This window comes from Scleropages formosus, chromosome 17 (assembly GCF_900964775.1).
Source record: "Scleropages formosus chromosome 17, fSclFor1.1, whole genome shotgun sequence".
Taxonomy (NCBI): domain Eukaryota; kingdom Metazoa; phylum Chordata; class Actinopteri; order Osteoglossiformes; family Osteoglossidae; genus Scleropages; species Scleropages formosus.
In genome coordinates this window covers 4712724-4728563 of record NC_041822.1, presented here as the reverse complement: position 1 = coordinate 4728563, position 15840 = coordinate 4712724, and the positions used below count along the sequence as shown (strand labels likewise).

Below are 15840 nucleotides of genomic sequence, written 5' to 3'. Positions count from 1 at the left end.
TGTTTCAAAAGCAAATGTTTCTAGAAAGCATGTCCCATCATCAATGTCAAAACATTTTCTTTTAAACCTTTTTTTTTGCTTTTTTTCTTTTCTGTCCAAAAGAAAAAAATGTTGCGTATTCTTTACTTAAGCTACGAATAAAGGATTCTTGCAAGGAAAGAAACTAAAGTGTTCCATAGTTTCCTAACCCTCCTGCAGACTTAACAAAAACAAACAAAACATGCATGATGCTCAGTGTTTATACACTAATTCAACCTTTATTGGCAAAAAAAATTACAGTACAGATAGTCCCCGACTTACGATGGGGTTACGCTCTGCGAAACCCATCGTAAAGTCGAAAAATCATAAGTCGAAACATCGTAAGTCGAGGAGCATCTGTAGAGACAAAAAAAATCAGTGAAAACAATGAATCGACACTCACCAACCAGCTTGACATCATTTCAGACTGAGCTCATGATTTCTGAGATTGTAAAAGGTGAAACTAGCAAGTGAGGGATAACGGAAGTTAAGACATTAACGCAGCACAAGCCAGACTATAATTGTAATTAAAATTCAAAGTGACATTGGCTTCTGACCCAGGCAGCACACTGACGCAGTGGGTAAAGCTGGTGTTTCAGAGCACCTGGGCTGTGTGATCTGATGTGGGACTAATCCCTGCTCAGGCTGGAGTGTCCCAGTTTCCACCTGGGGTAAATACTGTATAGGATCAATAATTTCATGTCGATTTAGTGAGAAGTGACTGCTAATTGAAAAAATGTAAATGTGTCACAGTGGAGGGGGTGCAGTGGGTTGGACCGGGTCCTGCTCTCCGGTGGGTCTGGGGTTCGAGTCCCGCTTGGGGTGCCTTGCAATGGACTGGCGTCCTGTCCTGGGTTTGTCCCCTCCCCCTCCAGCCTTACGCCCTGTGTTGCCGGGTTAGGCTCTGGCTCCCCGTGACCCCATATGGGACAAGCGGTTCAGACAGTGTGTGTGTGTGTGTCACAGTGCTCAACTGTTGGGATGTTCTCCAAATCTAAATTTGGTTCTCATCAATGGGAAAAATTAAATAAATAACAAATGGGAAGAATTAAATTGAAAATCAAAGAGGGGGTATTATATGTAACTCCTTGGAAAGTTGAATTTTCATAAGCTAAATGGATGTATCTCAGACCGTAGAAAGGACAATATCCTTGCTGGGAGTGCCCGTATTTATGTTACCCTACATAGCGTTGTAGCTGCTGCATTGCATTGGGACTAAATTGTTTTGTTCTTTTCTTTAAATCTGTCACTACCCAAGAGCAAAGGTGACTGTAGTTCTTATATTTTATATTTTTCCTATCTTGTAACAGTGGGCAAAGTGCCGTTCTGCTGAATAATAAGCCTCTCGTAAGAAAAAAGTAGACACATTTTCATAAACTGTTGTAGTGGCTTTCATTGTATGAGACTTCGATTTATGATGGCTGAGTGTATTTAAGATGTGCAAGTGCACTGAAAATGATGGCAGGAAAAAGTCTTATAATATGAAATCAATTTGGATTCAATACTGACCACACTTTTATGTAGATTTCCAAAAACTTGCAAAAGAAACAGGACAAAAAGTTTGCAAAGTCCATACCGAGATTCACATATTTCATCATTTGTGCTACAGCACCTGTTTCTGTATTATTATTATTATTATTATTATTATTATTTCTTTTTTTAATCAAATACACATTTTATGATAAATCAAGAATTCAAACATTTCTGTGGATGAAAGGAATTTCTGTACCTCTGGATATTTCCAATACCAGCAGTATCTGGTGAAAGACTAAAAATATTTAGATTTTCCTCCATTTTATTCTCGGACAGTGAAGTCAACAGCGGTCTTTACCGAAAAGAAGGATTTGTGGCAGGGGCATGAAGACTTCTTTGGTTTTGGGGACCAAAAAATATTAGGAGTAGAGGAGTCAAGTCCTCCACCTTCCCCTTAAACATACTTATTATTCCTCTGTGAGCAAAGGTCTAGTTGCACGACTGCGACCAGGGATATGGGAGGGGAAAAAAAAAAAAAAAAACCTTTCAATGTTACTTACTTTTAGTAATGCAGGATTAAATGGATTTAGTGAAAACAAAAAAATTCAAAATTAGACCACCAACCCCAGACCACACGGTCACATCCTTTAGCTCAGCACGGGATTTCTTTCAGTCAGTGATAACTCTACTGCAAAGAGCTACAAGGTCTTCTCTGCTGAACTAAGTGAAAGCTGAGCTGAATTTTAAGAAAGCTGAATATGTTTATGAATTATAATTCTAGTCTGGTTGCACAGAAGATTAAAATGTCCTGGGATCATCTGTCTTGATATTAAAAAAATCAATATATCTTCACTTTGTCCTTTTAACTGCAGCTCATGACACAACTTGACTGAAAAATACAAGCGACTCGTACCTGGTACAGTAACTTTTATCCTATGCAATATGAAAAAGCAGAAAAGTATATGAGTACATATGTTCTTTTATAACCACTGAACAACTATAACCATTTCTACAAAATGAAAAAAAAAAGTGGCATACAGGCAGTTTTTTGGGGTCGAGATCAACAACACGCAAAATTCTACTTTACCGATGAAATTAAACATTATAGTATTCTCAAAGCTGATTGCATCTTCTTAATTTCGTGGTTTCAAGGTGGACAGTAAAACAGTCTTCATAAATGAAACACAATACCCTTGCTACATTTATTAGGCCTGAACAACAAGATTTAATAAGGCTATCTTTGAGGCTGTTTCTTTCTTACGACCTTGTTCCCTCCGCTCCACTAAATGCTGTCTCTTGAAGATTTACAGCAGCGAGTGAGTTTGAAAAACTACCTGGAACCCATGCGCAAGAACACTTCAGGCAAAATGGCAAAAAGCTAATGAAAATCCTTTACTGTGTAATCATTGCCATGTCACTTTCATTTCCCAGGTTTCTTATTTTGTTATTGTTATTGATAGCCAAAAGCTCTGAAAAACTAATTCAACGGGAATGGCTTATTTGGCTTCTGCAGAGTAATATGGGGGAGGGAAATATATATGTTTGTGTGTACATATAACCAAAAGTTCCCAAATTCTTTGGAATTATCTTGAATTTCTACATGATAGGCTTCTAAAATGTGATCTGATCTTCAGAAAAGTCACAGTAATGAATAGCCTTATTTAACAGATTTCATATATCCGTATTATTATTGAATGGTTTATTCAAGGTCACAGATGGAAATGTATGTAAACCCTGATATTCAGCAACTAGTTGAATCACCACTTTTATGATGACTGATGATCATGGAGCAAGCGCTTGGGCTGATCTCTATAGGATGCCAACTCCTCAGAAAGGCAGCAATGGTGCTGCTTTCTGTTTTTTTCCTCTTGTCTGCTTGTGAACTGATGGAGGCCCAAGTCTTTAAAAAATTTGTTCGTAAACCCTTCCAGTCTTACAGGCTTCAAGAACTGAGATCCTTTGAAATCTCTTTTGAATGGGTAATACTGCACTTCAACAGAATTCTGCTATAAAAGCAGATAACTGGGTGCATTTTTTTAATACAGGAAGGCAGGTGAAAAACACATCCGAACTGATGTGAGAACCTGACTCCAGTAACCTGCTTTCCAAGATGTCCTTACATTAGCCACTAACACAGTATATTTCCATCAATGGCCTTGATTGTTTAGACCATTTATTCAACACATTTGATAAAATATTTGAATTAATGTATTATAACTCACATGAAGATTAGATCATGTTTTAGGGGGCACTCAAGCAGATATTCAAATAATTACAAAGGGTTCACAACTTTATATAATTTGACCTCTGCAGATCACCTATACCTATTATGGAGTTACTGTATGTACTTAAAACCCTTTTTTTTTTCAAAAAAAAAAAAAAAAGATATCCTTCTTGACATCTACCTTAGCTTCATTATGACTCAGCATAACTTTTGATAAGCTTCACATAGAAGCTCTATTAAAATAAAAACCTTAAAATAGCATATAGGAATGCTGTAATATGATGTAATCTTCATGGCCTTAGCAGTACTAACCTAGAAAATTACTGCTTGTTACCAGAAGTTGAGCTTCACAGTTAAGTTTCAGATACAAATTAGTAAGCTACAGCAGTTTCCAGATGTAATGGTCATCAAGAACTCTAATTTGTATTTTAAAATATTTATAAAAAAAATTAAGCTTAAACTTGACACCAAGACCAAAATCTTGTTTCCTTACTGTGCATTATGTTTAAGCCTTTACCAATGAAGTCCGAAGAATGAAAAAAAAATGCATGTAGTATATTTTAATTTGTTTTATTTACAAAGACAGTAGAGGTCATCATTCTTCTTTATAAAGAAAACTCTGCAGGTAAACCATGTTCAAACAGAGCTGACCTAGGGGAGGGGGGGAGAAAAAAAAAAAAAAAAAAAAAGATGTTAATACATGGCTAAGTTTTTTTTATGATACAATGTCAAAGCTAAATTACACTAAGTTCTCTTATTAGGAGTGAAAATTATTTTTCCCAAATTTCTAAAATTGTATTTTCTTCCCTTCTGTGTTCTAAAATCCATGCTTATTGCAGAGTAAGCAGACCTGTGTTTCTGGGCCTAGTTATTAGATGGCATCAAATCATATTAAGACAATACAGAGGTGTGTAACCATTTTCATTCATCACACTTCCACAGTGTGATGCCTGGTGTTTGACTGATTGCACATTTGTGGACATTTCACTGAACAACTGGCATTTAACAGGAGTTGAGAAAGTTTTAATTTTCAGTCATATTAGTTTTAATTCTAATGTAACCCAACAATTTCAATTAAAAACATCAATGTGAAACTAAAGACTGAAAATACACTGAGACATCATGTACATAAAGGTGTGGACAAAAGCTTTTACTCATCGAACTAATGGTACAAGTGGGAATTCTAGTCCCAATTGTGTTTGTACGATGAGGAACCAGGACTTCATGTTCTGATGGAGTTATTGCAGATGTCACAACACTTGTAACATGTTGCAAGAAGAAAGATGCAATTTTAAGACTTGCAGACAGGTCCAAGGGGTTCACAAATGTTCTAAACTGTGTATGCTGGAGACTACAACACGAGTGGTTTGTGAATCCTACATAAAACAGCAAACCAGCAGTGCAAAGCTGGTCTACACAAAGATGTTTCCGAGAAGAACACACACCTGGTGGGAAGAGAACAAGTAAATATGTTTCACTTCTTCAGTAGTTGGTGCCGGACGATGAGAAAAGGGGCAGCAAAGCCACTGCCGAAGAAGGCCACCATCACAGCCAGCAGCCTCCACTTGTTCTCTACGGAGAATGGTATGTTCTGAGGGGGTAGAAGATAATAATATTTTCAAGACATTTGCATTGTACTCACAAACATCAATAACTGCACTAATAAGATGAGTAATAAATACAGTACATTTCCATTTAAAAAAAAGAAACATCTCTGACCTCTACTTTACAGCTATGCTATTAAAAATGGATCAAAATTCAATTTTCAAGAGATACAGTAATGTAAAAGCTGAAGACAGAGGTTAATTTAACAAAAAGTTGAATACAAATGTACAAATGGCACGTGGGAGAATCTTCACTCTTACTATTCACCTAGTTTTTCATAACCTCAATTTCTGTTCTAATAGACCTCGACAGCTAATTTATTCGTTACATAATATACGCATCGAGAAACGTTAAGAAATTACAGAAATTCAATGCAACTAGAGCAAAGGTGTATATCAATAGATCACTGCCAAGTGTATTCATTCAGTCTGAGAGACACACTGTGACTGTCAGTGAGTGAGTACTAACTCAGTACAAACAAACAAGGTCATGAATGAAAAAGGTACCCGGTCAAAAGTGACACTACCAGCTTGCTAAAAAACAAGAGCCAGCATTCGAAATAAATGCACTTATTGCTCTCTGAACGTTATTCATTATCAAAATCAAGAGGTAAAACGAAGCGCACTCTTAACTACTGCGAGCAGCACTGACCTCCAACACACAGGCTTCAGGTTAGGAACTAGGCCCTGCGCTAACGTAAAGTTAACTTAACCGTAACGTCTCGTCACATTTTGTGATTAGTCTTATATATGCATATGTTACCTTTCCAGGCCCTTCTTCATAATGGGACCGGCGAATCGCAGAGGTGGTAAATCGACGAACAACTTGACCAAACATAGCGACTAGAAAGATTTCGAAGCAACACAATTCTCCAGAACCCGCGTACCGACACCTTCCTCTTAACGACAACGGAAGAGAGAATTATGGGATTTTTGCGGAAGTAGTGACGCTGAACAGTGAATTGTGGGTAATGAAGTACTTTAATCCCAGTTTCACTTCGGACAATAATAATAATACACACACACACACACACACACACACACACACACACACACACATAATAATAATAATAATAATAATAATAATAAGTTATTAATGCTGTTTATCGGGTATTTTGTGTGTATTTAAATTAGTTCCAGGTAGGCTCTAGTGTAGGAGTGTAAATAGGATGGGTGATGTGTAAGTCATGGTTGGAAACATTTGCCTTTTCTGTGCTTTGAAAGTTCCCGCTTCTAATCCTCTTCCTGCTGAAGTCCTCATGATGTTACCCTGAAGTGATATTGTTAAGAATACAAATAATGTTATGTAAATATTAAAAAGGGGGGGTGTGTTGGTGCGGCGGGTTTGACCGGTACTTCGCTGGTTGGCGGGTATGAGGTTCGAGCCCTGCTCAGGGTGTGTGGCGGTTCTGTGTTTCTCCCTGTGTTTCCCTCCCCCAACATAAAGAAGACAGCACTGGCAACGCCCCTCTGTCCCTCCCTTACCATGAAAACCACGCAGGTGGTCACTATGGGTCAGGTTTGACTCAATGGCATCAACAACAACAAATATTAAAAAATGTAAATAATGGCCTTTTATTGCCGGCCTGTGCAATTACAAACATGTTACATTTTGAGATACTATTTGTTGCTTAGCTGATGCTTTTGTCTAAAGATTCACTGGAGCAATTCAGGGAAGGTTCCTCTCTTGTGCGAATGAAGGCTGTAGTAGAGAAAGCAGGGAAACTGATACCCCTCACCACTACTGTGCCGGATTCCTCAATCCTCTGTTGGGCTTTGTGCCAGTGGCTTCCCACTCCTCCTCCATCCACAGTGTCATGTGAGTTCAGAGAAGCTGTACAATTGTGTCTATAACTAAAAGAGCAGTACAACAGACAGCGACCTGAAGCCGAACGCTCTGCAACCTGCCATTTTATAGTTGCATCTTCAACACAAGAAACAGATATGCATCTTGAGGAGTTTGATGAGGTAAGCTGGAGCTCAATGCTTGTAGGGATGAAAAGTAACATCTGCATGAGACTGGTTGCCAGTATAGAGAGTGGAGAACTGGGGTATATGGCAAGACTGTACTTACATTTAGCAGACACTTTTCTCCAAAGTGACTTCCAATGAACTCTATGTAGTGTTACCAGCCCACACACCTTATTCAGCACAGTGACTTACACTGCTTCACTCATCCATACAACAGTGGAACACCCAAACAGCATGTCTCTGAACTATGGGAGGAAACCTGCACAGACACAGGGAGAACATGCAAACTCCACACAGATTGAGTGGGGATTGAACCCATGTCCTCTCACACCATTCAGGCACTGTGAGACAGTAGCGCTACTCACCATACCACAATGCCAGCACACTACCTGGAGCTAGTTCTAATCCTCACTGCTGCAGTTTTCTCCAGCTAAAGGGGGGAGGTCATGCAAGCAGGACTGCCAGACACTAGTAAATTGCAAGAGTAAAGCTTGCTGGAGATGAAGGCATGAACCAATTTTTTTATGTCTATCTCAGAGAGGAAACTGGAGCTACTCTGCAGGTGCAGGAAGCAAGAGTTCATGACCAAGCTGCTATTGGGTTTGAACAATAGCTCTGGTCTGACGAAAATGCCGGACAGGAGATACTAAAGATGGAGAGGAAATGTCATAAACACATATGTAGTATGTAGCTGTTTGTGATGTAGGATCCTAAAGACTTGTGGACAGTACTGGAATGACCCTAGCCCTTCTCCAACCTATGTATAAAGATGCTATGATGAATGGTTTCAAAGGCTGCAGTGAAATCAAGGCAAATGAGTGCTGTTGAAAAGTGCTGATGACAGGAGGTTGTCAGTTGTGTCCGACCACGACCGTTTCAGTACCGTAGGATGGATAAAAACCAGATCGAAATTTTTAGTGCAAAACATTGCAGATAAGGAGAGCAGCTGTTGTGAGGCTACATTTTCCAAAATTTTAGACATGAAAGGGAAGTTATGAGCTGAAGAACAGCTGGTAGTGTAGTGATTAGAGGTGTTGCCTTTGGATCCAAAGGTCACAGGTTTGATCTCCAGCTGTAGTACCCTTGAGCAAGGTACTTACCCTAAATAGCTGCAGTAAAATTACCCAGCTGTATAAATTGGTTAATAATTGTAGGTAGCTTAACACTGTAAGTTGCTTTGGAGAAAAGTATCAGGTAAATGAATAAATACAAACTCGTCAGAGATGATTGAGGAGAGAAAAATTAACTTATTATGGTTTCAAATTTGTTTGAAATCAGCCTGGAACCATTCCATGTTGTAAAGAGGTGTAAGCCATACTGCGTAAAGGTGTGATGCCACAGGTAATAAAAGATGTAAGAAGCTTCGTTGGTATGGGGTTTAAAGAGGAGATTCTGGGTTTGCTTGATAGAATCAATGAGGCCAGATCCTGCTCACCAAGAGCCTTGAGAAAAGCAATGCTTAGAATGCAATATTTTGTCAGAGGTTGTGGTAGTACAGTGATTGTCCTATTGATTTCAGAGGCGTATATTATCTATTTTTGACCTGAAAAAAGTATGAAGCTGCTGCTGATCCAGAAGTAGAACTGAATCTAGTATTTGCTCCATTTCACACGTTTTCTGGGAAAATTCACCTTAGCGTAAGTCATGTATGTTCCCAGCACAGTAGGTAGGTGTTACAGTGAAAAAATAATGAACATCTGGACTACATATGCCAACATAGTTTCCTTTAATTTAATCCTACATGTCATTAAAACATTGGAATATTATGCTTCAGGCAGTCAAGGTGGGAGAGAAGTAAGAAATAGCTCCAAGGGGGCAATAAATGTTAATCAATAAATGAAAGTGTTTTAATTAACTGTTTTGATGTCACTCAGTATTTTGGGATTGAAATGAAGCTTTCACTAAAATGCTTTATCCTATGCGATTTAATGGTATTTTAATGAGTCTCACCTTCTTTCTTTATGCAAAATGTTAACCAAAGTAATTTTATTGCAGTGCAGAACTGATATGACTTTTAAATAATTATACTGGTATTAAATAGCTTTTGCATTACAGTGAGCAAATGATTTAAAAACCCATACATACCCTGGGTGGCTGCTTTTTCTGGTCGGTAAGCAAGAAAGATGCTGTGCAGAAACCTGCAATTACTACTGTAAGTAGTGGCCTTTATGGGAGGTTAGGTTGGTAAAATAAACATGCTTGAAGTAATTTCTGGCACATTATGTCCAAATAAGAATTTCCACATAATTATTTTTTTATAAAAGGGAGCTTGCTTGGAAAATGGTAATAGTAAAATCTGAAAAAAAGAAATAAAAGTGCAAATCAGTCTGAGATTTAGAACAAGACATTTCTCACTGGGTTGTTTAAGGATGTGAAAAAGACATTTAATTGGAAGGGATTATGGCTGTCTGCACATTTAGTTCTGGTTTCTAAAAATATGTAGATATCTTGCATTTGATTCTTTTGAAAAATGTGAGAAATCTGCTTGCATGCATGGATACATATTGACAGCTAGTCACTCTGTACTCATGGTTGTTTTCTCATTTATTTCTTCAATTTTGTGTTGGTCCACCTTTGTTTCACAGTAATGTGGTTGCAATTTTTTCACTTTTACTTGAGTACATTTGTAAAGAAATAAATGTACTTTTCCTCTATTGCATTTGTCACACACTTCTTATTACTTCCGTTTTTTTCCTATTTAATGCCTTAAATTGATCTCTTTACAGACAGTCAGGTCACTTCTACTTTGAAAATCAATGAAGTCAGCACCTTCTCACAGTCACTTTTTCTGTGGATTTCTTCGGCCTATACTGTCAATTTTTTTTTTCCTGTAAATCAAGTCACTTTTGCTGTGAACTGACTTTTTCTCTGGGTTTCAGTGGCTTTTATTGTCTTGCAGTCAATTTTTCGCTATAGGGAGTACGATAGAGCAGTTGTTGGTCAGTATAGTTTAAAGTAAAAATCCATGTTTATTAGTTTATAATAGGTGTGCATTTCTTTGGAAAGATACCTCTGCTAAATAAATAAGTGTAAAGGTAGCCAGAATGCAAGCTATATATATATATATGTATAGTTTGCATATAGTTTCCAAAGTGCCCCACTATATATAGTATGAGTCCCGCTTGGGGCGCCCTGCGACGGACTGGTGTCCCATCTGGGGTGTGTCCCGGGTTAGGCTCCAGGTGCTGCTGGGTTAGGCTCTGGCTTGCCGCAACCCTGCTCAGGATAAGCGGTTTAAGACAATGTGTGTGTGTTTGTGTGTGTGTGTTTGTGTGTGTGTGTGTGTGTGTGTGTGTGTGTGTGTGTGTGTGTGTGAGTGAGTGAGTGTGTGTGAGAGTGATGTCTCTATATGTTCCTGAGACCCACAACAGAGGCTCAAGGGCCTTGACTATTAAGAACACATTGACAAGTAAGTTTCTGAGTGTATTAAAGGACATGATATTTACATGACACTTTTCTCCAAAGCAACATATAATGTTTTACCCATCTATACAGCTGAGTAATTTTTTTAGTGGAATTTAATTCATTCAATTTAAGGCAAGTACCTTACTCAAGGGGGCTATAGCCAGACAGGAGGATTGAATCTGCAGTCTTTTGACCCAAAGGTAATACTCTAACCACTACGCTACCAGCTGTCCAACAGCAAAGAAGTGCTGGGGGGTGAGGTGCAAGCACACACAACACAGGAAGGAGACACAGGGGCGTATTAACATCAGCACATCTCTATGTCCTTATCAGATATGTGCATACAGTGTATCTGTGATGGGAAGCACTTGGTGGATTTCTGCAGAAGAGTAGAAAACTGTTATAAGTTTCATTGTGACTCATCACTGAGACTCTGAAGAACGTCAAAGTATCTCAATTCCATTGTCAACACTGGCAAAACACACACACACACACACACACACACACACACACACACACTGTCTGAACCGCCTGTCCCATACAGGGTCGCAGGGAGCTGGAGCCTAACCCAGCAACCCAGGGCATGGGGTGGAGGGGACACACCCAGGACAAGACACCAGTCCATCGCAAGGCACCCCAAGCAGGACTCAAACCCCAGACCCACCAGAGAGCAGGACTTGGTCCAATTCACTGCGCCACCGCGCCACCACGCCCCTGCTGGAAAAACAATATAACTGGAATAACTATGAGACATAATATTTTGTTATTAAGCCAATGCTTCAAAGTACACACACTTTCAGAACCGCTTGTCCCATACGGGGTCGCGGGGAACCGGAGCCTACCTGGCAACACAGGGCGTAAAGCCGGAGGGGGGGGGAGACACACCCAGGACGGGGCGCTAGTCCGCCGCAAGGCACCCAAAGTAGGACTCGAACCCCAGACCCACTGGAGAGCAGAACCTAGTCCAACCCACCGCGCCACCACGTCCCCCCTGCTTTGAAGTATTGGATTTAAAAACCCTTCCTAAATAGTAGGGTGGCACAGTGAGTAGCGCCACTTTCTTACAGGGCCTGGGTAGTATGAGGACGTGGGTTTGATCCCTGCTCAATCTGTCAGGAGTTGGCATGTTCTTCCCGTGTCTGTGTGGGTTCCCTTTGGGTGCTCTGGTTTCCTCCCACAGTCCAAAGACATGCTGTCCAGGTTCCCCCATAGTGTGAGTGACAGAGAGAGGGTGTGTTCCACTGATGTATGGATGAGTGACCCAATGTAAGTAGTGTATCTAGCAGTGTAAGTCACCACGGTGAATAAGTGTGTGGACTGATAACACTGCCTAGAGTTCACTGGAAGTCGCTTTGGAGAAAAGTGTCTGCTAAAATAAATCTAACCTTTGCCTACCTGGGTAACTATGAGATCATGTTGACTGAGTGAGAAAAAGCAAGCTCACAGAATACGGCTAACTAGCTGTATACCTAAAAGACAAAGCTACTTGGGTGAGTAATTCTGTTTTGAAAGTTACGATACTCTGAGTCTTCTGTTCAATATTCCACCCATCTCTGGCTACACCACACGGACATTTAGAAGAGTTGAAAAGAAGGATGCTTGAGGCCTTGCCAAGCATATGGAAGAGGAAAGATGACTCAAAGAGGAATTTTGCTATCACCCCAGTATGTACCTGGGCCTGGAGCAGTGGTGCACAATGATCCTGTTTACATTCATCCATTTTCAAGGAGCTCCTTGCCCTTGCTTCTGCTGTCAAATCCATCAGGCCTGGGTCAGGCACTGGCCAGTAGCCATCTGTCTGCTCTGTCGGTCAAAACAGCATTAAGGAAATGAAGGATCGAGGATCCGTTTGTGCACAGCCATAACCCCTAAACAAATAACAGTAAATAAACTTAGTGACAGATGGCTATGCTATTCTATATTCTTTGTCATGTTTTGTATTCCCTGTGAAGGTTCTCTGATTCTGTTTGCCAATTCCTGCGAGAATTTGCGCACGCGGACAAATTTATATAGCAACAATGCTGGAAGAGGGTTTGACACAATGTGTATGTGTTATTTAGGTTTATTCTTTAACACCCATTGTAGACATATAATTTATATAGTAGTGTTGGAACTATGGTTGAGAAACAAATGTGACAGATTAAATTTGTTATCCCTGTTAAATATTCAGAGAACAAAATAAATATGCATGCACCTGTCGCACCTGTCGCACCTGTCGTACCTGTCACCTCCAGCGCACATTATCTTATACTCGTGAATGAAAGGAGACACTTTTCCATTGTGGGAACACATTAACTTTCTCATATTTAGAAATGTACAGTTCTTAAGACAATCTCAGTTTACATACTGTACACACAGAGGCAGATCCATAGTACACATGCAGTTATGATATATTGTAAAGTCCTTTCAAAATTACTTGCAGTTTGCTTCAGCTGTGATGAACAAACGTACTTCTTTTTTTTTTTTTAATAAATTCTTAATCTGTAAAAACTTTGAAAACGTTCAGTATTAAAAAGTGCAAAGATAATAAAGGAGGTTAATCAATGAGAAGTTAATTTTGGAAGCTCCTGCCTGAAATACCTTCATTTTCGTTGGCAGTGATATTTTTTTTTACTCCAGGCATAGTGCAAATATACCATCTTATCAGGTAACTCACAGTCTCATACCTCTCTGAGTGATGGGTTTATCTCCTGTCTTGAGAGATATAAATAGCCAGGAGTGATAAAAAGCAGTTATATTATGAAGTCTGGACTCTATTCCAGTTCCCTCGGGCTCTGGCCTGGAGGGCACGGCTTGCTAAGTCATACACTGCACAGGGTTACTGAGTGGCAGAAGTGCACAAAAAGCTTTCAATATTCACAGATAGTTTGACTCCTTGTCAGTCTTTAAAAGCGATTAATGTGGATGCAACAATATTACATTTATTTTTTTAGCAGACACTTTTCTCCAAAGCAACTTCCAACAAACTCTATGTAGCGTTATCAGCCCACACACCATATTCACTGTGGTGACTTACACTGCTAGATACACTACTTACACTGGTTCACTCATCCATACATCAGTAGAACACACACACACTCCCTCTCTGTCACTCACACTATGGGGGAACCTGGACAGCATGTCTTTGGAGTGTGGGAGGAAACCAGAGCACCTGGAAGAAACCCACACAGACAGAGGAAAACATGTAAACTCCACACAGACTGAGCAGTGATCAAACCCACACTCTCTCGCACAACCCACATTCTTTGAAACAGCAACACTACTCACTGTGCCACCCATATGCATTTATCCATCCATTGTCAACAACTGCTTAACCCCAGCAGGGTCGCAGCAAGCCAGAGCTTTAACAGGCAGCACAGGATGCAAGTCCAGAGCGGGAGGGGAAACACCCCAGATGGGACACCAGTCCACTCTAAGGCATCCCAAGCAGTGCTCGAACCCCAGACCGACCACACAGCAGGCACCACCTGAACCTGCTGCGCCACCACACTATCCCTCAGATACATTTAATTAATATACTGTACATGTATTTTAAGGCTGGGATCTGCCTAGAGAGTATAATTTGCACATTGTCTATCCAATTCGATGAATGCATCACCCATACCAACAATAACTGTGCATGTTGACGAAGATGCTAAAACAATATTCAGTCTCAGCACTGTAATCTATTAGGAAAATCATGCTGAGTTATGTCTTTATTCGCTGATGAATAAGTATTTTGGGAATCTGAATTCTGAAAATCATGCTAAGAAGTCAGCTTTGGAACTTTATCCAATTAACTGAGTTTAGGCCCTTGACTTGAGGGTGACACTTTGAACCATAAATTTGTTTAGCACTGCTGTCTCACAGTACCTGGGTGGTGCGAGAGGACAGGGGTTTGATCCCTGCTCAGTCTATGTGGAGTTTGCATGTTCTCTCCATGTCTGCATGGGTTTCCTCTGGGTGCTCTGGTTTCCTCCCACAGTCCAAAGAGATGCTGTTCAGGTTCCCCATAGTGTGTGAGTGATAGAAAGAGTGTGTTCCACTGATGTATGGATGAGTGACCCATTGTAAGTAGTGTATCTAACAGGGTAAGTCACCACAGTGAAGAAGGTGTGTGGGCTGGTAACACTACATAGAGTTCATTGGAAGTCGCTTTGGAGAAAAGCATCTACTAAATAAATGTAAATCAAATTAAATTTGTTTTGCTGACATTGTTAGACATTGACCCAGGTACCTGCAGAGGGCAGTGTTGAATTGATGCTTTAGTTCTAATACGCTACAACAGGCAGGAGAGAGACATGTCTTCATAGCACATCCATCAAAGCCTGCGATTTAGCTAAACTGGCGGTAATCACATGTTTAATTTCTTTTAACAGTCTTCATTGATACAGTGTGACACTGAAAGCTGGAAATCACGCACCCTTCACAACACAACGGTGAAAACAATAATGTGTAACAGCATGCGACAGACCATTTCTATGAGACCTTTTAAAGGTAGTTTTTCAAAGTGTCATATCTGTCAGCCGAGCAGAATCCTCCCTCACATTTCCACTTTCTCCAACTTGCCAAGTAACCAAAACTCAGCAAGTTACATGCATTGGGAATTCACATTAATTTTTTAGCAACACTTTTCTCCAAAGCAACTTCCAATAAACTCTATGTAGCGTTACCAACCCACACACCTTATTCACCACGGTGACTTACACTGCTAGATACACTAGTTACACTGGGTCACTCATCCATACATCAGTGGAACACACACACACTCTCTCTGTCGCTCACACACTATGGGGGAACCTAAACAGCATGTTTTTCGACTGTGGGAGGAAACCAGAGCACCCAGAGGAAACCCACACAGACACAGGGAGAACATGCAAACTCCACACAGACTGAGTGAGGATCAAACCCATGTCCAGTCACACCACGCAGGTGCTGTGAGACAACAGTGCTACTCGCTTTGCTGCAATGCCACTCCAGAGAGCACCGGAGATGTACTTGACTGAATGTGTACATATATATCTGAATACTCAAACATTAATGTATATGAGGGGTGTGCGGTAACGCTGCGGGCTCGGCCGGGTCCTGCTCTCCGGTGGGTCTGGGGTTTGAGTCCTGCTTGGAGTGCCCTGCGGTGGACTGGCGTTCTGTCCCGGGTGTGTCCCC

General features: G+C 40.4%; 1 protein-coding gene across 1 annotated transcript; it reads right to left on the bottom strand.

Annotated features, from left to right (window-relative positions):
* Positions 1–4269: 4269 nt before the first annotated feature.
* cox7c (cytochrome c oxidase subunit 7C) lies at positions 4270–6231 on the bottom strand. Its single transcript, XM_018759099.2, has 3 exons — positions 6083–6231; positions 5161–5306; positions 4270–4366 (listed from the first exon to the last, which is right to left on the bottom strand). The coding sequence occupies exons 1-2, from the start codon at positions 6155–6157 to the stop codon at positions 5190–5192; spliced, it is 192 nt and encodes a 63-aa protein (XP_018614615.1). The 5' UTR covers positions 6158–6231; the 3' UTR covers positions 4270–4366; positions 5161–5189.
* Between the last annotated feature and the right edge of the window lie 9609 nt (positions 6232–15840).